Source organism: Acinonyx jubatus, chromosome A1 (genome assembly GCF_027475565.1).
Source record: "Acinonyx jubatus isolate Ajub_Pintada_27869175 chromosome A1, VMU_Ajub_asm_v1.0, whole genome shotgun sequence".
NCBI lineage: Eukaryota > Metazoa > Chordata > Mammalia > Carnivora > Felidae > Acinonyx > Acinonyx jubatus.
In genome coordinates, this window is record NC_069380.1 from 119,956,280 (window position 1) to 119,981,527 (window position 25,248).

At 42.2% G+C, this 25,248-nt stretch overlaps 1 protein-coding gene across 14 annotated transcripts in view; it reads left to right on the plus strand.

The window, feature by feature from the left end:
• Positions 1-25,248, plus strand: part of SH3RF2 (SH3 domain containing ring finger 2) — a 137,942-nt gene that overhangs the window by 55,354 nt on the left and 57,340 nt on the right. For 10 of the 14 annotated variants that reach the window (XM_053222618.1, XM_053222631.1, XM_053222613.1 and 7 more), the window contains exons 3-5: positions 9,462-9,731; positions 12,912-13,007; positions 20,869-21,192. In XM_053222618.1, the coding sequence (XP_053078593.1) occupies positions 9,462-9,731; positions 12,912-13,007; positions 20,869-21,192 (690 nt within the window). The remainder of the gene's footprint in view (positions 1-9,461; positions 9,732-12,911; positions 13,008-20,868; positions 21,193-25,248) is intronic. The other 4 variants (XM_053222668.1, XM_053222663.1, XM_053222657.1 and 1 more) reach the window with 2 other exon arrangements.

Sequence of the window (25,248 nt, forward strand, 5' to 3'; positions counted from 1 at the left end):
TCAGTGTTTGTCTTCAAAGTCCTTTTCGCTGAGGGTCTGGGAGCACTCCCCATCACTTCATGCCTCACCACAACAGCCTATCCTGCTAGTGGCACCTTGACTTCACTGGCAAATCTAAGAAGGACCACGTACACGGATATAGAGAGAACAGTAGCATAATAAATCACATTTTTTCCATGACTCACATGTCAACAGTTACCAACATTTTGCTCATTTGGTTTTGTCTCATACATCACCTTTATTTCTGGAATGTTTTAAAGATGTCCCTGGAGCCTTGACCATTCACCTTAGTATCCTATTGTATTTAGAGTGAGAAGGAATAGTAAGAATTACTGTCTTTGCTTTGAAGTTGAGGAAACGGAGGCTCAGAGAGGTTCAGGGTGTCACTCACGGACACAAATTTATAAGTTATGTATCACGTTCTAGGCGTTACCTCCAACCCCAACCATATTGCCTTGTCATGAGAAATGTCTGCTGTTTGCCTGGGTCATACTGTCCCTGGCCATTCCTCCTTCAGCTGCAGAAATCTTCACGTGGAGGTGGAAGAGAGAAAAGGCTTGGGGGAAGAAGCCAGTGTACATGTAACCAGAGCTTTTTACTATGTTTTCCTAAGCCAGGGAAGGTAGTGATGGTGGGACAGTCATTTGATTCATCTTTTCTCCCTGTGCATGTTGGATTTGGCTCAGACTCTCAGAGCATATGGAAAGAGACTCATTCACCACGTGCCACACCAAATGGAAAAGCTCACTCTGGAAATGAGGATAATGGAAGGGAGCAGAATCGCCTCCCAGGATGTGAGAAAACTACCCCCCCCCCCACTGCCTTGTCTCTTACACTCCCATGTACCTCTGGAGCCTCCTCACAGGTGCCTATGCCCTCCTAGAAGAAGAGCATTTCAATGGAAATGCTTTGATTCCCTGAAGAATTCAGTGCTATCCCATTGAACAGCTCTGGGACCTGGCACCCAGCCCATTTCAAAAACAATCCCAAGCTATTTACTAAGAACCAGCTTATGTTAGGAGTCAGGGATATAGCTATGAACATGTCTGGGATTACCTCCTATGATAGGGGAATCAGATCACCCCAAAGCAATCTCAAAGAAATATTTGCAGGGAAAAACGAAAGCATGCTAAGGGTGACCCTAAAATGGGGCTAAGAATTGTGAATGGTTCTTTCTCTGTCCCCTGGCATAGACTCCTGCCTCTTGCACTTTTTCCTGCTCTAAGACCCTTGATAATCCAGAAAAGAGGCAGGAGGAACCAAGGGAAAGAAGCTTGGCATACTTGATTGATATTTGATTGATAGAAGAAGGCAGGAATGCCATGCCCACTGATTAAAAGTGGCAAGAGATAGATAACAAAGGAAACTGTCAAGCTGCAGTGTCCCAGCTCTGTACCTAGGACTGGAAGAAGAGAGGTCTGAGACAAAGGACTAAAGGAAGATGATATAAAGAGAAAGCTATATGACAAAAGTCACAGAAGAGAATGGACTTTTAGATGGACATACAGGGCCACTAAAAAGAACCTTCCTTACATTGGTTCCTTTCCCATCTCTCATCACCCTATTCTTTTCCTCCATAACACTTAAAATTGTAATTATATCTTTACTTATAAATTGAATCTTTGTTTCTACAACTAGACAATACCTGGCATAGTTGTCCCTCAAAAATCCATTTACTGAAAGACTGAATGACTGACAAGTAGGACTGGAAAAGTCAGGCCAGAAGATGTAACAACAAGCTTATCACTCCTCTCTCCTCCTTTGGGCGAAAAATCCTTATTTATTGAACACTTACTATTTGCCAAGCATCCTACAAGTACTCTATGTGATTTATTTCATTAGTCCTCCCAGCAAACCCATGAGGAAGTGTGTTCATAGGTCCCCAAGACCCCCCTCAGATTCAGTGATTCACTAGAAGGCCTCACAGAACTCAGCAAGCTGTTACAGTCACAGTTAACAGTTTACGGCAGTGATAGAATACAGATTAAAGTCCGAATCAAAAACACACACACACACACACACACACACACACACACAGGGCAGAGTCCAGAAAGGACCAGTCACAAACTTTCGGTTGTCCTCTCCCCGAAGAGTTGCACAGACAACACTTAGCTTCACTCAGCGACAATGCATGACAGCACCCGTGAAGTAGTGCCAACCAGGGAAGCTCACCCAAGACTTGACGTCTGGGGTTTTTATTGGAAGCCAGTCAGGTAGGCATGACCGACCTCCTGTGTGGGTGACTTTAGTCTCCAGCTTCTCCAGAGGTCAAGGTTCTACCAGCACATGGCTCCAGGCTCCCACCATAAATCACATTAGTTTAGACTCTCTGGTGTGACCCGAGGCCCCCAGTATACAAAGTCTCTCTTAAACAGGCAGGATATTCCTAGGGCTTAGAGGCTATCTCCCACGTCAGCTGCCAAACGTTTCTCTGGAACAGGCAGGGTTTGAATAACCTGGACTTGCTGTGTACTGCACACGGAGGTATGGTATTAGTCCTAATTTGTGGATGATCTAAACCAAGGATCATGAAGGCTAAGTGATTTGGTCAAAGTAACAAAAGCCACAATGCAAACAGACATCCTACTTGAATGTAACATCTATGTTCTGTTGTGCCCTCGTGTCTTCCTTAAAGAAGTAAAGTTCTCTATGAAGAAAAGTAACTCACATAGAGTATCTCATAAGCCTGGCCTCAAATATGAATGCCCAGATTCAGGGATTTCCACTTAGGAAGAGCATAATACTGTGAACCTTCTGGTGATCTCAAGTCCCCAACTAGCAGATGGTCTTGATCCTATTGGGTACTGGCATGTTCCCCCTTCTCACCAGAGGAGACAAAACGTGTGCACAAAGGCCAACCAGCACATTCTAACATACACTCCAATGCCCAAAATCTGCTCCAAAAGGATGATCATGGTGAGGGAGGGAGGTAGGGTGGCCCAACTGGCTAAGCAGCAACTAGGAAGTTAAGATCCAGGACAGTCAGTTGACTCTTTTCTCACCAGTAGAGTAAAATCACATTTATCTTACCCAGCATTCCCACGGCCTGTTCTGCTAATCCGGTAGAGTGGTCCAGATGCAAATGCAAAATCACATTAGCAGATAAAGCTCCTGAGAAGCCAGTCAGCAAAGAAATCTGTGTGACTTTGTTTAACTCAGTGTTTCCTGAACTTGAGTATAGAATGCTTTTTCGAGCATGTGTAGGACCAAATTATTAAAATTCAGGACAATTTGGAAAATATGGCCCAAATTCTTTTTTTTTGTTTCCCAGCTTATGCCAATAAACCTACTTTCAAATTGTTATTATCAGTCATATTGATTCACCTGGCACATACCCATTTCTTCCAGGAATGACAATTTCTGGATATTTCTTGGTTAGTTCACAAATTCATTCATTCTTCAAGCATTTGTCAAATACCTGCTTGTCTCCAAGTCTCAGAGACAGAGATACAGAGGTGCTTTACACACACATTCTGAACTCTTCAGCAGAGAATTCATAGCCTACTGAATAATAACTTGAGCCAAAGGCCAGGATGGTTTTTCTTGGCTCCACTCTCCAGTGATGGGCAATCTCATAACCAGCTCAGGAAGGTAAGCACTTAGCTCCGCATGTTGATTTTGGCCCCACCTGATTCCAGGAATAGAGAGAAGCAGGCCAAGCCCTTTCTAAACCAGTGGGGAGTGTCACCAGTGCACAGTGAAGAGCTCAGTACATAGTAGCAGATGGAGTTCTCATCCCAACTCGGCCTTTTCCTTTGTACTGTGGTGATTCTTTTGCACTTGGGCTCCTTTTCTCTGACCCTGTTACCAGTCCACATGACTCCTTCCGTATTTTCAAATTGGAAATAAGCTCAGAGCTCATTGGCAACGAGACTTCCTGCTGTTTCTGGATTCTACTATTTGGCTATTTCATTGTTATGCAGTCTTATTGTTTCCGAGTTTTTAATATGTCCTATCCGGACTTGTACAGTGTCAGGTGTCAGAAAGTAACTCCCAAGTAGTTTAAGTAATAAACAAAACATTGCAGCTAAGTAAGTTGATCTTATTTAACTAAGTATCCTTCAAGCACAGCTGGACCTAGGCATTCAAATTTTATTGTCAAGTCTCTTGTCTGTCTAGTTCTCTTATCTATCCATATCTCTATTTCTGCTGCCTCCTGTGTCTTCATTCAGGAAGATGTGTCTTTTGGTCGGGAAATATCACCACTAGTACTCCAAGGCTTACCTCCTCAAGGCACATGATTCAAGAGAGCATCTATATATCAAACCTCTGAGAAGATTCTAGTTGGCCCTGTTTGTGGCAGATGACTGCTCTGTACAAAGCACTATGCTAGGGGGATTTGGGTTCCCTGGCTGGCCTGGGCCACATAGCCCTGTGTGTGTGATATGACCAGAGTGAATGTTATGCCATTCAGAAGATGAGAGCAAACAGGTGGTTCCTCAAAGAAGGAATGCTTGCTATGATTTTATTACTAACATTCATTAGTACAACATACTTTTTTTAAAATATAATTTATCAAGTTAGCTAACATGCAGTGTATATGGTGTGCTCTTGCCTTCGGGAGTAGATTCCCGTGATTCATCGCTTCCACACAACACCCAGTGCTCATCCGGACAAGTTCCCTCCTCCTTTTACTGCTAATGTCTCTGCATGACCGTGTTTCCGTGTTTCCTTGTTTCTTGGTTCCATGTGTTATTCCTCCATCAAAAGTATGGCCCTCATGGCTCTCAGACCCTACTGCGGTGACAAATGAATAGACAAGTTACAATACCATAGAAGTCTTGAGCCTTTTGAATCTCAGAGAAGGAAAGCTTCGGGGGTACATGCGAGCTTCCATTGGATCATCTGGCTTTCTGAAAATCACCAGGAAAATGGGTTTGGTAATGGCTTGGCTTTGAGACCTCCACACCCACTTTATCCCCATTCCCCTCCCACCCACACCTGTAGAGACAGAAAACAATTGTGGGTGATAAAACCTATTACCAACAATGTGACAGGTGATAGCTGATGTGGAACGTAGAGTCATTTTCCCCTGAGAGAACAGTTGAGACCCGGATAGAATCAACCAGCTGAGTCTCTTCAGGTGCTTAACTTTTATGTGAGGGCTCTGGAGTTCAATAATTCATGCTAATGCAGCCAGCAGCAAGCAAATTGCATTCACACTCTATTCAGATTTTGATTATAAAACAGAGACCCAAATGAGTTTTATGATGGAAAAACATACTTGGTGACTTCAGCTGGATGAAAGAGAATGAGGATGATAGAAACACCAGGCCTTGAGGTCAAAAGAGCCTAAGTCAGTCTTGGGGCTGCCACATGCTGGCTGTGTGACCTTGCGCGATAACACTGAATGTCTCAGAGCTTCTGTTTCTTCATCAGTACAATGGGGTGACACCACCGACTTCATAGGATTTTGAGATGATGTAAATGACAATACATGAAGAGTGCAGTAAAGCGGTAATGTGAGACAAATTTCTGTGGCCTGCCAGTACCACAATAAACGTTAATTTCCTTCCTTTCTTCAGATTCTCTCCCTCTCTCTGCACCCACCCGCCCCACCGACCTTTTTTCAGCAGGAAGTCCGTAGTTCCTATAAGTATGAATGTAGAACTGAGAATGCCAGGGGAGGTTGAAGAGTAAGAAGATGTTAAGAATGGACTGACAGTTCGCTCCCACAAAGATGAAGGTGGTCAGGCAACTAGAACTATCTCAGGGTTTCAACATACATACATCTTCAAAAAGATGTAAGCACTCTGTGCAATTTCAGTTTTAATATACTTGCTTAGTAGTCATTAAAATATGTAGCCACTAAAATAAATAAATAAATAAATAAATAAATAAATAAATAAATAAATAATATGTAGCCACTTGCACTGGAGTATCTTCCAGAAAAGAAAGAAAAAAGGCAGCTTAGCCATTTACAAAGCCTACATCAAAATTCCATTGCTCCTGTTTTAGTTAGAATAAGATGTAACTCAGACCAGGGCATCAAACTTGGATGCTGGGGAGCTTGATGACAAAGTAACTACTCGAATTGCACTCCAAGAGATTCTGGTCAAATAGATCAGGGATGTGGTCCAGGAGTCTGATACAGGTGAACCACAAACTTCATTTTGAAAAATACTGGCTTGGGCTCTTCGGGACAGACAAACTCGACCTCAGATCCTGAACCCACCACTTCCTACCTTAATGAACTTGGGCAACTTTGTAACTTCTGATACATGGGAGTCTAATCACAGGTTGGCATGAGATTAAATAAGATATATTGAGATATATTGTGGAGTACCGAGCACAACGCCTGGCCCGTAGGAAGGAGCACTCCGTAAATGTTAATTATTGACACTATCATGATTATGCAAAGTCAAAGAAAAGGGCTTCGGTTCTTTCTTTTCTTAATTTTTTTCATTCTTCCTCCCTTTTCTTTTACAAATCCATACTAACAGTGCATTAAGCAAGACGGAAGTTTATTTAGCTTCCAGATGAAAGTCTGGAAGTGAAAGTAGTTCAAGACTTGTGTGACAGCTCTGCAACCCAGACTCCTTCCTTCCTTCTTTCAGTGTGACCCTCATCCTCACTGTTCAAGATGGCAGCTGGAACTCCAGCTGTATTCTGTATGTCTGTATTCCACATGGCAAAGTGGAGGAAAGGAAAGAGAAAATCAATCTCTCTCAGTAACGACACTTCCTAAAATTCGCTTATATCCCATTAGCCAAAACTTAGCTGTCCGGAGAGGCTGGCAAATGTGATCGGCGTTCCAGGTGGCCATGTACCCCCCAAAATGTGATTTATTTTACAATGGAAAATTGGGAGAAAAAATATGGAGGGACAACTGTTGTTCCCTGCTATACCCAGCCCGGGGAGTCTAACAGATTCAAATCATTCTTCAGAAATCCTCTGCTCTCATTCTGCTTCCACCTGCTTATTTCTCAGATAAGAAACTTCTCCAAAGAGGTAGTTGCATAATCTGTGGATCCTACTCAGCTTGGCTTATTTTCTTCCTAAATTGCTTTCATACCTTTTACTTTTCATTCCCCAGTTTCATTCATTTTATTTCTACTATCCAATTTTTTTCAATTTTCTTTTTTACATAATCTCCATACCCAACATGGGGCTCAAACTCACAACCCAGAGATCAAGAGCCAAATGGTCTATTGTCTAAGCTAGCCAGGCACCCCTCTACTATTCAATTTTAATAGACAATACAATTATTTCATTGTAGAATAGTTAGAAAGCATGGCTAAGCACTTAGAAAAACAATTTTTTAATTTTCAAAAATATCACTGCTTAGAAATAATCACTCTTAAAATGCTGGTCTGGCCATCCAGCATTTTCTCAAGGTAAAAATATACGTATGTGTTTACAAGGAAAGCCTAGTTTTCATTTATAATGAAAACAGAACTGTTTTTAACCTCTTCTATTAAATTTAGTATATATCAGGAGTAATTCTCATATAGATTCTCTCATCAATTTTAATGACTGCAGGGTTTTCCACTGTGTGGGTGTATCATAATTTATTCAACCAGTTCCGTTTATAATCTCCATAACGCTGTGCTAAACCTCCTAGCCCACGCATCTTTGCTCACGTATCCCCAAGTTTCCCGAGGATGAGCTGTGTTCCTGTGGTTTTCTTTTTCCCTGGGCTCCCTTTACTGTATCCAGGGACCAGCAGAAAAGCACTTCTCTATCATCCCGTCAGCAAGGGACTATTCAGATCTTGTCTCTACCCCTAAACTGCTTGAAATTCCTTTTCAAGTAACGTTGCGGTCTCGGAAGGTTCTTGGAGAACTGGAACACTGCCTGCTTACACCCCGTTATGAGTAGCAAGACCACCCCCCGAGAAAGGGGACTAGGTCACCCCACTGCTGAGGAAAGCACAAAGTAAAATACAATGCAGGTGACCCTGAAGGGCTATTAAACATAAGTTATTAGAACCTTTAGTTTGCCAAACTGACTCCAAGCAAGACGAGAGTGAGGCCATTTCTCTGTGTAGAAACCAGTTTCAATTAGAAAAAAATGCACTTCACTAAAACAATTATTTGGATAGACAACTAATTTGACAGTTCTTTAGCTGATTTTTTTAAAGTGCTAACTGATCTCTGACTAAATGTTTCTTTGTCTCAATGCTCCCTAATGATGCAAGCCCTCACAAGGTTTACACTTTCTAGACAAGGCTGAGGACAAATCATACTGCAATCACTCTCATATAGCACTTTGTCTCTCTTTTTTAAAGCTTGGTTTTAGTAATTTCCACACCCAACATAGGGCTCAGACTCATAACCCTGGGATCAAGAATCTCATGTTTCTGGGGCACTTGGGTAGCTCAGTAGGTTAAGCGTCTGACTTTGGCTCAGGTCATGATCTCACGGCTCGTGGGTTCGAGCCCCGCAAAGGGCTCTGTGCTGACAGCTCGGAGCCTGCAGCCTGCTTGGGATTCTGTGTCTCCCTCTCTCTCTGCCCCTCCCCTGCTCACACTCTATCTCTCTCTCTTTCAAAAATAAATATGTTAAAAAAAAAAAATCTCATGCTTCTCCAAATGAGCCAGCCAGATGCCCTTCATACAGCACTTTGTATTTTCAGGGACTTCTCACCTCAGTTGTCCCCCTGTCAACACTGAGGAGTAGGTAGAATTGATATTATTAACCTTTCCCTACAGATGATGATTATAAAAGATGCCATTTAGGGACGCCTAGGTGGCTCAGTCAGTTGAGAGTCTGACTTGAGCTCAGGTCATGATCTCATGGTTCTTGAGTTTGAGCCCCGCATCGAGCTCTGTGCTGACAGATCAGAGCCTGAAGCCTGCTTCGGGTTCTATGTCTCCCTCTCTGTGCCCCTCCCCCACTCACGCTCTGTCTCTCTCTGCCTCTCAAAAATAAAGAAATGTAATAAAAAAATTTATAAGAGATGCCATTTATGGAGTATGTACTATGTATCAAGCAATATGCTAAATGCATTGTGAATATTATGTAGTCCTCACAACTGCCCTGATAAAGCACATATTCTATTATTATCCCATTTTATAAATGGATAGATTTATGAATGATTAAATGACTTGATCATGGTCACATGACAGGAAAGAGGTCAAGCCAGAATTCCAAATCAATATTCAGGCCCCAGAAAGAGTCACTGACTCACTCAAGTTCACAGAGTTGTGGCCAAAATCCTGTTCCCTGCAGAGTGATTAAGAACAGGGCCTCTAAAATCAGATAGTCTGAGTTCAGACCCACTATCTGCCTTTTCCCAGATGTGTCCCCTTAGGCAAGGTACTAACCCACTCTGTGCCTCAGGTGCCCTACTTAGATATGGGCTAATAAGAATGTCTATCTCAAAGGTTAAAGAAGATGATCTACATCCAGCACTTAGCACATAGGAAGTGCTCAGTAATCAGTTAATAATGCTATACATACTTCTGTCCCTCCAATCTGTAAGCTAAGTACATATTTCACTGGTCTGTGCCACTGCAGGTGCCAAGAGCAAAGGCCTTATGCAACTACCGAGGGCAGAATCCCGGTGACCTGAGGTTTAATAAGGGAGATGTCATCCTTCTGCGGAGACAGCTGGATGAGAACTGGTACCAGGGGGAGATCAATGGAATCAGTGGGATCTTCCCAGCCAGCTCCGTGGAAGTCATCAAGCAGCTGCCCCAGCCACCCCCGCTCTGCCGGGCCCTCTACAATTTTGACCTACGAGACAAAGACAAGAGTGAGAGCCAGGACTGCCTGAGCTTCCTCAAGGTATAATTCTAGGTAGCCGTGGAGGTCACCAGTGACCAGATACTGTGCCACAACCTGGAGTTTTTAACACTTGCTAATTTTTAAAACATATATAGTTTACACAGAAATGTTTATATATGTGTGTGTGTGTGCATATGTATGTAAAGTATGTGTGTGTATAATTCAAAACTAAATGGAAGTTGCCAGAGAAATCTACTAAAGAGTTTGATGCAAATCCTTAAACCTTTTCTATTGCAATTACAAAAATAGGTATTCACACATTCATTCATTCATTCATTCATTCATTCTAGTCACTCTTGAACACCTCTTTGCAGGCCCTGGAGATGCAGCCTGAACAAGTCCCAGTCTCTGCCCATAGGCAGAGTAGTGGGACAGACAGATATGTGGACAACAGTTTACAAATACATTTTGACAGTGTGCTGTGCAAAACTACAAATCTTACCTCTTTACCCTTTTATCTAAGGACATTCTTGCTGACCAAGTTCTGAGCATCTAATTCTACTCTTTACAACATTCTATTTTATACTAAACATTGTATTCAAAACATTCCAAACACATTCAATAACATAATTATATCTTTATATATAACTAACCTCTTACAAGTTGTATTTTCCAAGCACATTAATTAAGATTTTTTTCTGCCTTTTTTTTATCAGATAATTCTTCTCATGTGCAAGTAACAACACTTCTACTAAAGTCTAGACTGCTTTAATTCTCTGTATTCGGTATTTATGATTCCTTAAACACTCAAATTCCCTCACAGAAGCCAAAGTTGAGGTGATTTTCACTCTTCGCTGCTTACGAGAAGTACATCAATACTAGAAGTGGCACTGGTATAGCAGCTCAGGAAAGGTCTTTTCTTTTGCAAAACATTTTTATTCCACCACTACCAGAAATGAGATTTGCTGCAGATTGCCTCAGTCTCGATAACCTCACTGTACCCCATATTTTGAAATACTGATCATTGTTACCTTGGCACCTCAGAGTGAGTCCTCTTTTTTTAAGTGTATTTATTTATTTTGTGAGAGAGAGGGAGACAGAGTGTGCGCACACGCGCAGGAGATGGGCAGAGAGAGACAATCCCAGTCAGCGTGCCAGCCCAGTGAGGGGCTTGATTCCATGACCCATGAGATCAAGACCTGAGCCGAAATCAAGACTCCGACACTCAACACTGAGCCCCCTCAGCATGAGCCCCTTAAGGAAGGCCATTCTGTAGCCCAAACTGCAAAGTCTGTGTTTCAATCACACTTACAGGAAGGGGAGTTCAATCCCACAGACATTTATTGAGTATTTACTTTGGGCCAGGCATTAAACACCGAGCCCTGGGGACACTGCCGGAAGAAGGCAGAGGCAGGAAGCGTCATCTTCCTTTTTTGCCCCTTTGTGGGACTTTGCAAACTGGGACACTTACTCCACCTGCTTGTTCGTTCATTGAGCTCATCCATGTGCCAAGCTGCCTGCTGGATTAAAGTGATGAATCATTGTTCCTACCTTCAGAGAGCTGACAGACTAGTGGAAAGAACAGACATGGGAATGGAAAATTATGATAAAGGAACCAGAAGAGAAGATTTGATCCATTCTGGAAGCTATGAAAGGCTTAGGCTACACTAGGAAATTTCATGGTCTTCCTAAACTCAGCGTGTCCAAATTAAACCAAAAATCTTCCCTCCCAAAGCTGCTCTTTTCCTAGTGTTTTTCTATCTCAGTAAATTGTACAATTTACTCACACAGTGACTTATTCATGCATGCACACATTCATTTAGAAATTTATTGAATGACTACTAAATGGGAACCACTGTATTGGGTGCTAGGGACACAGAAAGGAACAGAACAGACACAGGCCCTGAACACATGGAGTTTATAGTCTGAGGGGGTAGACAGGCATTAAAGAAATCATAACCTATAAATGGATAATTGTAAATTGTGATAGGGGCAGAGAAAGGTAAGAAAAGGTATAATACAGTAATGAACTTAGATTCTGATTCATCTAAATTGCTGAGGGGCATGGATCAGAAGGCCAGAGCAATCAGTGGATGGATATTCAGATTTGGATTGATGAACATGTATGGATATGGAAAGGTGTTCTTGATATGGTATACAGTGAAAAGTGTGTCTTACATGACTCATCTTGTATGAAATATAAGGAGAGGCAGAATGAGTGTATATGCTAAGAGTCAGAATAGTGCTTACTTCTTGCTAGGCAATGGGAAAGGGCACAAAGGAGCCTTGTGGGTGCTGGAAATGGTCTCTATCTCTTGATCTGGATGGGGGTTTTGTGCGTATAGTTAGTGTTAACATTCATCAAGCTTTACATTAAACTTTATGAACTTTATTGTATATATGTATGTATGTTTTCATCAAAGTTTTTAAAAATTAATGTATATATATGTATACTTGGGTATGTTTTATCCTCAGAGAGAAGACTCTGGCTGGGAAATGTGCTAATCAGGATGTTAACAATGAGTGTATATATACTGTGGTAGAATTCTTTGTTTTGCATACTATATTTTCAAATGTTTCTACAAATCTTCATATAACCTTTTTTAAATGTTTATTTATTTATCTTGGAGAGGGGAGGGGCAGAGAGAGAAGGAGAGAGAGAATCCCAAGCAGCATCTGTGCTGTCAGCACAGAGCCCAATGCAGGGCTCGATCCCACAAACCGTGAGATCGTGACCTGAGTCAAAATCAAGAGTTGGATGCTTAACCAACTGAACCACCCAGGTACCCCTATAACCTTTTATAATAGGAAAATTTTGAATAAAAAGCCACCTCACATTTGATACATTAAAAATTGAATAGGTTCTGAAAATTCTTCAAAATTAGAATGAAATTTATTCTTCCTTTTGCTAAGCTAAAGATCTCCCTGTGGCTCCCATATTGATTTCTCCATCTGATTAATATAAATGAAAGCTCAGAATCTGCTGGTGATTGAAAATTAGAAACATTTCCAAATTTTCTATTGGATTCCACTGGTCCTCCAAATTATTTCTACTCCTCCTGTGGTCTTGGTGGCCCAATACTTATGCCCTTTATGGAAGAAGATTTTACAAATAAATTATGAAAGAGTTACGTTTCTTGTACCTTACACCATCTGGGATTCCAAACTGCTCTCCACTAAAAGCTTTCACCACCTGAAAACTGAGAGCAAATGCTGACCATGAAACTTTCTCTCTTTCAGGACGATATCATCACCGTGATCAGCCGAGTGGATGAGAACTGGGCAGAAGGCAAGTTAGGAGATAAAGTCGGCATCTTCCCAATCTTGTTTGTAGAGGTACGTGAGTATCAAGTCTACATCTGATTCACACCCACTCAGAAGTATGTATGTGCCACCGGGATGCCTGAGAGAAATTCCTTTTTGATATGAGGCTTATTTCAGAAGTAACTAAAGTCTCCAAGGAAAAGATTCCAGAAGATAACATTCAGTTCTGGCAAGTGTGTGGTGAAATGGACCTTTTTATTCTGATGGGAGTGTAAATAGTGCAGTGTCTCATACCCAAACTCAAAGAAACCCATGTCAATAACACTAAAAACCTACATCTCCTCTGATTCAGCAGTTGCATCAATCTGACAGTTTATTGTAAAGAAATATTCAAACAAGTACACAAAAATATATGTGTTCACCATGGCATTGTGTGTAATGGTGAAAAGCCAGAAGTAATCTAAACATCCGACAATAAGGATTTCGGTTTTTTAAATTGTGGTGAGGAAAAAATGTATATACCCATTAAACATAATGTTAAAGAAAATTCAGTATTTTTGAGTATTTGGTATATTATCAAAAGATGTTTATGATTTGTTATTAAGTAAAGTTTAATGGGCATAGAGTTTCAGATTTAGAAGGTAAAGAAGTCCTAGAGATCTGTTTCACAACAATATGAACATACTCAACACTGCTGAATTGTACACTTTACAATGGTTGTTACGGTAAATTTTCTGTTACATGTTTTTTGCCACAATTAACAAATGGAGCTATATTAAACTAGCTTCATAAATATGTGTGTATATAAATGGACAGGGGGTGGAACGATATGTACAAAACTGTTAACAGTGGTGATCACCAGATAGTGAGATTCTAGATAATTTTCATTTTCTTCTGCTGCCCTATATTTTGTAAATCTTCTGAAATAAGCATATATTACTTCTGGAGGTTTTTTAAGCTCCCTTAAAAAAGAAGAGCCCATACTAGACCCTATCTGCCTATTTCTCAAGTATAATACTATAACCTGGAGTTCCCAACCTCTCTAGCCTTGAGCCTCACCCTAGCTTGAGGCAGGTCATTACAAATTTAAGAGAGGCTTCATTGTTTAACTGCATTAATTGGATGCTTACCAGGCACAAAGCATTAAAAGTGAGCACGGGGGAGCTATGAAAGAAGGAAAAGGCATGTTCTCCACCCTCTAGGAAGGCAGGGTGAAAATAGAATGGGGCAGAGTTGGAGAAAAAGGGCCAGTTCTTTCATTCATAAGAGCCAAAGCAGGTTCTAAGCTTTCAAGGTTCTCTATAGCTCTTCTAACTTGATGCTGAAGGGATGAAAAATGGAAGGGAAGGATAGAGGAAGGGTCCAGAGAGTCTGGTCATCTTACCATCTCTAGTCAACAGTATTCTCATTACCAGTCCTTTTATCTTGCTGAGGCCCCTTTCAGGCAAACACACCCAATTCTCTCTACTTGTTCAAATTTCACTCATTTTACAAGGCTCAACTAGAAACCTGCTTTCTCCATAAAATTTCTAACCACTAGTTGAACACTCAGTTGTCTCTTTCTTCTCCAAACACCTGAGAGGTGTATTGCTTATTCCTCACAGGCTAGCCTGACACAGAAAGGCTCTCTGTAAAAAAAAAAAAAAAAAAAAAAAAAAAAAAAAAAAATAGCTTAAAAAGTGAATGAAGAGAAAAAAATTAGAAAACAAACCATTCAGGATAAAGAAATTGTGGTTTATATACACAATGGAGTACTACGTGGCAGTGAGAAAGAATGAAATCTTTTGTAGCAACGTGGGTGGAACTGGAGAGTGTTATGCTAAGTGAAGTAAGCCATACAGAGAAAGACAGATACCTTAGGTGTTCACTCTTATGTGGATCCTGAGAAACTTAACAGAAACCCATGGGGGAGGGGAAGGAAAAAAAAAAGAGGTTAGAGTGGGAGAGAGCCAAAGCATAAGAGACTCTTAAAAACTGAAAAACTGAGGGTTGATGGGGGGTGGGAGGGAGGAGAGGGTGGGTGATGGGTATTGAGGAGGGCACCTTTTGGGATGAGCACTGGGGGTTGTATGGAAACCAATTTGACAATAAATTTCATATATTGAAAAAAAAAGAAAAGAAAACAAACCATTCAGTGTGACCCTGTCCTCTACACATATATTCAATCACTCAACTAATGTTTCACTGAGTACCTGCTAAGTCAGGTCCTATGCTAAGTTCGAAAGATACAAAGAGATAATGGGTTCCTACTTGCAGGGACTATAAAGTCAGACATTAAGTAATTTTTAAGTGTGATGAATGATGCAAAGAATGAAAGGGAGGGAAATAAATGGGGGGAGGAGGGAATGATGTGCAACTGACCTGGGAAGGAGGTCAGCGAATACCTTGTATGCCAAGATCACCCAGATGGATAGGAGTTATGTAGGTAAGCACCGAGAGAAGAGTGTTTTAGGGAGTGGAGGTAACATAAACAAAAGTCTGGCAGGTTGAGGAAGCATAGTGTATCCACAGGACCGAAAGAATACTAGAGCTGGAGCTTAGAAAGTAAGACAGTAACCTGACAGACCAGGGAAGTGAGTGGGAGACAGGTCACTGAGGGCTTTATAAATCATCCTGTATTCGTCAGGATGAACTAGGTTATGCTATGGTAATAAATAGCCCCAAATTGCCAGTGACTTAGCAAGGAAAAACTTACTTCTCACCCACATTACATGTTTGGCACAGAACAGTGGGAAGCTGTGCTCACATAGTCACTCTAGAAACCCACACTGAGGCTGGGCCACCTTGTAGTTGCCATCTGGAGCACATGGACTTCCCCAGTCTTCATAGCAGGGGAGGAGTAAGGAGGATTGAGTTGTGTATCAGCAAATGCCTCAGCTCAAAACTGACACTTGTCACTCCACTCATGGCCCGTGGGCCTGAACCAGTCCCCTAGCCCCACCTGTCTTCAAGGCAGCTGAGAAGTACAGGGGAGCATGAGGAACATCTGATAAGTATGGTGGTCTGTGCCACATGGTAAGAAGTTTGGGCTTGATCCAGAAGTCAGTAGACACCACTGGAAGATTCTAACGGACACAGTAACTCCATCAGACCTGGGTTTCTTTTTGTTGTTGTTGTATATTTATTTTTGAGAGAAAGACTGGGGGACGGGCAGAGAGAGAGGGAGACACAGAATCCGAAGCAGGCTCCAGGCTCTGAGCTGTCAGCACACAGCCCGACACGGGGCTCGAACTCACAGAGCTCCAGACCATGACCTGAGCCAAAGTCAGATGCTCAACCCAGTGAGCCACCCAGGTGCCCCCAGACTTGGATTTCTTAAAGTCTGCTCTTCTGGCTATAGTAAGAAGAATAATTTGAGGAGGAGAGAGGAAAAAACAGGAAGACCAGGTAGGAGGCTGGCGCATGGCTCCGTTGGAAGATGACTGTGGCTTGGACCGGGAAATTGGAAACAAGTAGACAGATTCAAACACCATTTAGGAGGTAGATCCACAGGGCTTGGAGGTTGACAAAAGTGAGGAACAGGGGAGAGGGAGTGGTCAAGAGTGCATGCCCTACTTTCTGCTTTATGTGCCTAGGTTAGTGGTGGAGCCACTACCAAAGAGGGACAATTACAGTGATGGGGAGACAGTGGTTAAATTTCCAAGGATTGAGATCAGCTACAATCAATACCAAATTGGATACATAGGAGGTGCTTACATTTTTGCATTTTAGAGCTTGCGTGGTCCCCTGCATAATTTCAAGAAGCTTCTCCATAGCTCTGGGGGGGAAAAAAGCACCATTGATTTTATTACCCATTTTTGGTACTCTTTTTTCGAAAATTTCTACATTTAATGATTATTCATTTGGACACTCTCCCCACCCCTTCACCTCTAAAATTAGTGATTACGAGAACCCTCAAGATTATCATCAAACTAGCCATTGCTTCGTTTGTTCTCCTAATTGCTAGGAGGGGAAAAAGATAATCAAGTGGTTGCTCTAATCTGGAAACCTGATTTTCAAAAATTACTTGAAATCTAAATTGAGCTTTTTAAAGCAGTACTTAAATTTTGACTCCAGTCATTTCATTAAGACTAGCACTTGCTAAGAACTCTTTAAACAAGTTTTGAATTATCAGTGCCATGCAAAGCAACTGAAAAGAAGGAAAGCTTTCTGGTAAGAGTGGCATGGGTTGTTTTTTTTTTTTCTTTTTTGCATAAACAGGATTTTTCTTGTTAATGCATCACTTGATTTATTGAATTACACCTGAATAAAAAGGTGGTAAAACAAATGCTGAGCTTATACCCATTCTTGTCAGGACTTCTCCAGTGAGGCCTGCCTGGGTTATGTGAACCTTGCTCAGCCCAATGAACCTCAAGGATATTGTTTCAAATGAGTGGGTACAAATTTAAGAGATGTGCAGTCTTTCCCCAACCGAGCTATTAATCACGTTGGCAGAACACAGGCAGACCAAGAGTCACACAAAGCTCTTTGTCAATGTTGCTGATGAAAACACTGAAGGTGTTGCTCACCAGGGGAAAAAGAACAATTAGGAAGCAGGAAAAAAAAAATTAATTGATTTCATTCTAGCTGTGAATGACCATAAAGAACTTTACTCATTCAACTCAAAGAGTGTATGTTGCCCTCTTACTAAATCAACAATGGAGGGATAGGTGCTCTGAGGAATGTAGACATTGTCCCGAGCCCGCACTGCCATCAGAGCTTGCCGACACAACTTCTGTAACTTCCTACGTAGTCTCCCTACTTCTACGCTGGTACGCTGGTACTTCTGAACAAAAAAAAATAAAAACAAATACATAAAAGTCTAAACTTTTATGTATTTGTTTTTATTTGCATATGGCAAAATTTACTCTTTTCGGGTCCACTTCTATACATTTTGGTAAATGCATCCAGTATACCCACACGACCATCAAGATATAGAATAGTTCCAGGGTGCCTGGGTGGTTCAGTCGGTTAAGCGTCCGACTTCAGCTCAGGTCATGGTCTCACAGTTCGTGAGTTGAGCCCCGAATTGGGCTGTCTGCTGTCAGTGCGGAACCTGCTTCGGATCCTCTCTGTCTCTCTGTCTCTCTCTGCACCCCACCTCTCTCAAAAATAAACATTAAAAAAAAAAGATCTAGAATAGTTCCAACATCCCCAAAAAGTGCAACAACATGCTGACTCTTTGTAGTCAGCCCCTTCCTGACTCCCAATAGCAGGCAATCACTGATCTGGTTTCTGCTCCTATAGTTTTCCTTTTCCTGAATGTCATAGCAATGGAATCCTGCAAAATGTAGCCTTGGAGTCTGGCGTCTTTCACTTAGCACAAAGCATTGGAGATTCATCCATGTAGTTAGGTATATCAGCAGCTCTTCCCTTTTTATTGCTAAGCCGCATTCCTCTGCATGGATGTGCCAGAGTCTGTCCGTGCACCAGGTGACAGACAATGCATTGTTTCTAGTTGTCGGCAGCTATGAGTGAAGCTGCCATAAACATTTGCATACCAATTTTTGAGCAGGCATAAGTTTTCCTGTCTCTTCAGTAATTACCTAGGAGTGAGATGGCTGGGTCAGATGCCAAGTGTGGGTTTAGCTTTGTAAGAAACTGCCAAAGCAAAGCATGAGCTTTTAAAAGCAGAAATCAGATTGTGTCACTCCTCTACCTAATCCTGCCAAAGGCTTCCTTTACACTTAGAATAAACTTGAGCCTCCCAGGACCTTTGTGACCCCGCCCCTGCCTGTCTCTGTGGTCTCTTTACCACCTGCTCCTCACTCCATTCCAGCTTCTGTTTCTTGCTTTTTTCTCAGACTGTTTTTCCCCCTCCTTATGATCTTTTTACTTGATTATAATCCCTCTGCTTGGCATGTTCTTACCCCCATCTTCACACAGCTGGTTCCTTCTTGTCATCTGTGTCTCAGTTAAATGCCACCTTCTCAGGGGAACTTCCTTGACCCACCCACCCCCATCTAAAGTAGGCATCTCCCCCAACCCATCTTTATCACGTCAAAGCACTTACTTCTGTCTGATATTTTCTTGTTTGGTTGTCTGTTTGCTGGCTGTGCCATTTATAAGTCACCCCTTCGGGCCACAGCCCTTTTATCTTTAAAGTGGGCATAATAGGGGCACCTGGGTGGCTCAGTCAGTTAAGCATCTGACTTTGGCCATGCTCATGATTTCATGGTCTGTGAGTTCAAGCTCTGCATTGGGCTCTGTGCTGATAGCTCAGAGCCTGGAGCCTGCCTCAGATTCTGTGTCTTCCTCTATCTCTGCCCCTCCCCAACTTGTGCTCTGTCTCTCCGTCTCTCTCTCTCTCAAAGATAAACATACATACATACATACATACATACATACATAAGATGGACATAATAGGGGCACCTGGGTGGCTCATTAAGTTAAGTGTCCAACTTCAGCTCAGATCATGATCTCACAGCTTGTAAGTTCGAGCCCCCCATCAGCCTCTGAGTGCGCTCTGTGCTGGCAGCTCGGAGCCTGGAGCCTGCTTCAGATTCTGTGTCTCCATTTCTCTCTCTGCCCCTCCCCCACTCACGCTCTGTCTCTCTCTCCTTCAAAAATAAATAAATATTTTTAAAAAATTTTTAAATAGATAAAATAAACTGGACATAGTAATGCCCCTTCCCCTACTCAATGATTATTTTTCACAGCATTACAAGCTTTGTGAGGTAGAAATTGTATCTTCTTTAAAAACTTTCTATCTTGGGGGATGCCTGGGGTGGCTCAGTCAGTTGAACATCTGACTTAGGCTCAGGTCATGATCTCATGGTTTGTGAGTGTAAGCCCACATGGGCCGGCTGATGTCAGCACACAGCCCACTTTGGATCCTCTGTCCCTTTCTCTCTCTGCCCCTCCCTTCCCCTTCTCTTTCCCTCTCTCTCAAAAATGAATAAACATTTAAAAATAAAATAAAATTTTCTATCTTGGCTATGTTAATCATCTGCATATTGTCATTAAAACGTTCTTAAATGGGCAAATTCCCTTTTATCTTTGTAGTTGAATCTGTAAAGTGGAATGAGACACATGGCTTTGGAGGACAACTCTGTCCATGTATTCCAGCCTTCCAAAGGAATTGAACCCAAAATATAACACAGCTGGTGCCTGTGCTAGACCTAGCTGGTACTAAATTGTCAGAGCTGGTTTTTATATTTTCAGGAATTTTGCTAGCTAGTTGTTAAACCATTGGTAGCTATTTGCACTGTAGAAATTGGGAAACTCTACAAATGAGGGCTTGCACTTATATTTTTTCTTTTCTTTTCTTTTCTTTCTCCATACACCAGCATATTAGAGACTAAGAGGTATGGAACAAGAGAGAAATGTGAGGAGTTAAAAGTGTTTAAAGAAAGTAGTAAAAGTAGCATAAAGATTCAAAGTCCCAAATACATTTACATTATGGTTCAAATGCTTATAAGATGAGAAAACCTGACCAAGTCCATCCATGCGTGATTCCACAAGCACTCACTGAGCATCCGCTGTGGGACAGGGCCGAGACGAACATGTATGAGCTCGCTGCCATCAGGTAGCTAACAGTCCAGTGGGGGAAGGAAATGATTGCAGTGTGTTGTGTAAAGTGCCATGGTGGAAAAGGATAGAAGCTGCAGCCCACGCAGTGGCATTCAGGAGTGGCTGAAGGAGGAAAAGGGGAGGGTGTGCCTGGGAGAAATGGGTAAAGGAAGAGTGCTCCCGATCAGGGAAGAGTATCATGACTTATTTTTAACCCCTGGAGACCTCAGTGAGGAAGGAGAGTAATATCTACTTTGCAAGAGACTTGTCGGAATTTCTTGATGCAGCCAAGTAGCTGGGACGTATATATAAAAGGAGGAAGCTGACCAGAGTGATGGCTGAGGTGGCAGCATCCGAACCCGCTTCAGACTAGCCTGGATAGGACTTGCTGCTCACACCAGATCAGGAAGACTAACCTCTCATGGACCTTCTGTGTTTTCAGCCCAACCTCACTGCAAGACACCTCCTAGAGAAGAACAAAGGCCGTCAGTCGGTCCGCACAAAGAACCTGTCTCTGGTACCCTCATCCTCCCGAGGCAAAGCAGCCAACACGCCCACCCTCCGCAGGGGCCCTGGGTCCAGGAGGAAAGGGCCCGGGCAGTTCTCCATCACAACAGCTTTGAACACTCTCAACAGGATGGTCCATTCTCCCTCGGGGCGCCATATGGTGGAGATCAGCACCCCAGTGCTCATCAGCTCCAGCAACCCCTCTGTGATCACCCAGCACACAGAAAAAGGAGATACTCCTCCCAGCTCTGTGGGGCAGGTAGGAAACAAACCCCTGGGATAAGGGCACCTTGGAGTCAGGCAGGTGATGCACACCATGTCATAAACAGTATTGGATATTTAGTACCTGCTGAGCATCCATAATGCACTAATAACAACTAATGTGTATATTATATGTCAGAGATGTAGACACATGATTCCATGTCATCCTTGAACCAGCCTCTTGAGTTAGGTACTATTACTGTTCTCCCCATTTTATAGATAAGAAAACTGAGGCCAAGAGGAGTTAAACAACTTGCGAGATCTTCACAGACACTGTGCTTTCCCATGCTGAAAGCCATGACATCGTTTCCATCCCATAAAGAACTTCTCTCCCAGGAGACAGTAGCACCCATTTTCTAGAGAGAGTTTTGGCATCATGATTAGAGATTCACTGTTCCATTCTATCCTCTGACAATGTCTTAGGCATCATGCGGAAAGGAAGGAAAAGAGGGAAAGAGAAATTGTGGGTTACTGGGTGTTTTCAGGACTGGCTACATAATTTGCAGGGCCCAGTGGAATGTGAAAATGCAGGCCCCTTGCTCAAAAATGACTAAGAATTTCAAGGGGCCCCTGGGTGGCTCAGTTGGTTGAGGGTCCGACTTCGGCTCAGGTCACGGTCTTTCTGTTCGAGAGTTCAAGCCCCACATCAGGCTCTGTGCTAACAAACAGCTCGGAGCCTGGAGCCTGCTTCAGATTCTGTATCTCTCTCTCTCTCCCCCTCCCCTGCTCATGCTCTGCCTCTCTCTGTCTCTCAAAAATAAATAAATGTTAAAAAAAATTTTTTTTTTTAATTTTGATACATCAACAGCAGAGCATTAAACCGAGTGAAGAGCCCTTCTCAATACAGAGCCCCATGTGACTATACATGGCACATGGACACACACACACACACACACACACACACACACACACACACACACACACACAAAGCCAGCCCTGCGTGTTTTTATATGGAGTACCTAATAAGATAATACAGGAAAGTGCTCAGTGCCAGTGCGTGGCACATGCTAAGCCCCCAGTAAGCATTAGCTGTTAATACTATTATTATTCAGCCCAATCACTGAATTGCCAAATGAAGAGAGATACACCAAGGGGCGATTGTAGCAATCCAGAAACAGAAGTACTTCTAACAGCATGTGGCTATTTAGGTTGGAGGGTACTTTGAAAGATGAAGGACTGGAGGTATGAGGCAAAGTAATTAAGAACAACTGCATGTTGGGGATTCTGCTGAAAACACTCTTTGGAACTGGGCAGGTGGCAGCTTGAAAGGACAAACTTCAACTTGCACGGATGTATTTTTTTTAAAGCTGTAAATCTTGTTTTTAAACATGAATCTCTACCTTGGGATTAAAGGACTTAATTGGACTCTAATCCCTTTTTAACAAGACAAGGAGGAGGAGAAAGTCAAGGGCTTCTCAAAGACCTGTATGCTGGTCGAAAATGAAAACAATCACCATCAACAACATTTTCTATCTCATACCACTGTCTGGATCTCCAAGAGGCTGGTTCTTCACGTGCCTCAGCCCACCACCTGTACTACATGCCCACACACACACACACGCACATGCACACACACATACACATTTTCCCCTCCACATACTCTCTCCTTACATAAAAAACTATAACGTTCCCTTCCTACACACACATTCCAAATGCTTTTTTACAAGTACATACACGCTTTGTGCTCAGAGTTCTCCCTCCACCACACACACGCACACACACACACACACACTCTCTCTCTCTCTAAAATGAGGGGCCTAGTGACTCACAATTAAGCCAAAGACTAACAGAATTTTTCTAAAGCCGTTTTTATAGAGAGAGAGAGATAGGTAGATATTTATAAAGTACAGCCCACACTCAGAAGATCTAAGCAAGCTCACTCAGCTGTCAGTTGGTTTCCCAAGAGATTTAGCCAAGAGTCACTTTTCATGTGCCTTTAAATTCTTCTTTCCAGTCATTTACCTTATCCATAGAGAGGCTAGAGCAGAGTGGAGAATCCTGGTAGGATTTAAAGTAAATAGTATTTTTTTTAAATTTAATTAAAAAATATAAAGTAAAATAGTGTTTCTTCCTAGTTTTCACAGAGGTGACAATTCCAAAATTTGGCATTTGCATATCCTATTCCCAGGGAACCTTTGCACGGTATTGATAATAGCCTTTCTCAATTCAGATGGCTGTGGATTTTAAGTGTTTCTACATGTTTGCCCAAGTGTTGTCAAAAATGCTCTTAAAATACTTCATTTACAAGCTACATCTAAAGATGGGTAAAACATTGAGCAAATGACAAGTTCTTTTGCTTCCTTTTTACTCTAACATCCTTGAGAGCTGAGGTTGGATCTAACTTTTCAGGTTTCCCCTCTATTCCCCATCCCAGCACCCTGCACAGTGTCTACTCTGTAATAGGCACTCAGTAAATCAGGAAATCAAGACTTTTGACTTAAACATCTGGGCAGATAGTTGTGATGTATACTCAGACAGGAAAGCCTGGAGAAGGAATAATTTCCTGTAGAGATCTCACAGGTCAGTGTAGCTTTTTCAACCAATAAACATCTGTTGGGTGCTTACAGTGTGCTCATAACCATAGTGAGTACTGGGGATTCTACTACCAAAACAACAGGAACAATAGTCATCTTGAACACTTGCTGAGACTAATATGATTGATGGATAGAGAAATAGAGAGATAGGATGATATACTCTGATAGCAAAGTCTTTATTTGCTAGTCTCCTAAGTCCTGCCCTCTATCCTGAAAGATGATAAGAGCCTTTGTAAGGGAGATATTATCACTACTTTAGGTAGTTACTAAAGTACTTTAGTACTTCACTACTTTAAGGTAATTAAGCTGCCCCCCCAAAAAAATAGTTTTTCCATAGTTCATGTAATTAGTAAACAATCAGAGTCTGGATTACCCCTAGAAATGTGTGATGCTGGAACATACACTCTTGTCACTACACTATGCCATCAACAGAGACCTCATCAAGCAACAGTGTTATGTCAGTGCAGTTCATATCGGATATCTGTAGCCTCTATTCTTTCAGACTTGTCACCTGACTCGCTTTAGACACCGAGGCCCTCCACCATTCTCTTCCCTGCCCACCCCCTTCTCCAGTAAAGAATTTGCCCTAAGTCTTTTACATCTAAACGTTTTTGTTTACTATCATTTTGTTCCTTTATGAACTACCAACTGTGTCCAGCCATTGTGTATGCTGCTGAGGTACCAAGAGTAAACTCTCACCATCAAGGAACGCCCTCTGGCAGGGACACAAAAAATAAATGACTGCCTATAGTGGAGTGAGGGCTTCCTAACATGGGTTGAGGACCTGCTGGCACCCGCACTGACTTAAGCAGTACAGAGACTCAGAATTTAACAACACAGAACTGTAGACTGAGAAAGTCATTTCCTTTCCAATTTTCCCCAAGTCCATTGATGATATCGAGAAGGTCCCAATTTGGTACTGACACTTGACAGTCTGCCTTGGTAAGGAAGAGAGAGCAAGGCCTGGGGCCCAGGGCTTCTGGCAAGTTCTTGCCCATCTCTGAACTGAACAACACTGTATGTTTTTATTATGTGGTCTGATGGTTATCTTCCATATAAGTGGTATCAGTTTTATGTTCACAGCGGTATATGAAAAGAGAAGCCAGAGTAAGGAATTTTGTTTTCCTGTTGTCTTTGTGTCTTCTCACCTGTGGGAAACCACCTGACACATTTGGCTAGAACATCAGGAAATGGCCTCAAAGATGAACTTTGCACTAAATACAACTGTACTCGTAAATAATTCAGGATTAGACCTGAAGAGGGTGAGTAGATTCCCTGGGAAATTGTGGTGAGAAGGTTAAGTAGGAGGACTGGAACTCATGTAGTTGGCCTCTGGGAGAGTCCTGAAGATGATCTCAAGGTCTACACTGAGAAGGGACGCCTTAGAAGGAGAAAGTCAAGTGCATGGGGCACGCATTAGAAAGATGTCCTTGAACAGTTGAAGTCACAACTGCCAGGCCCACCCTAGAGATTCTAAAATTCACTTGTTCACGATGTGGAGGCTGCCTGTCCACTGTCTC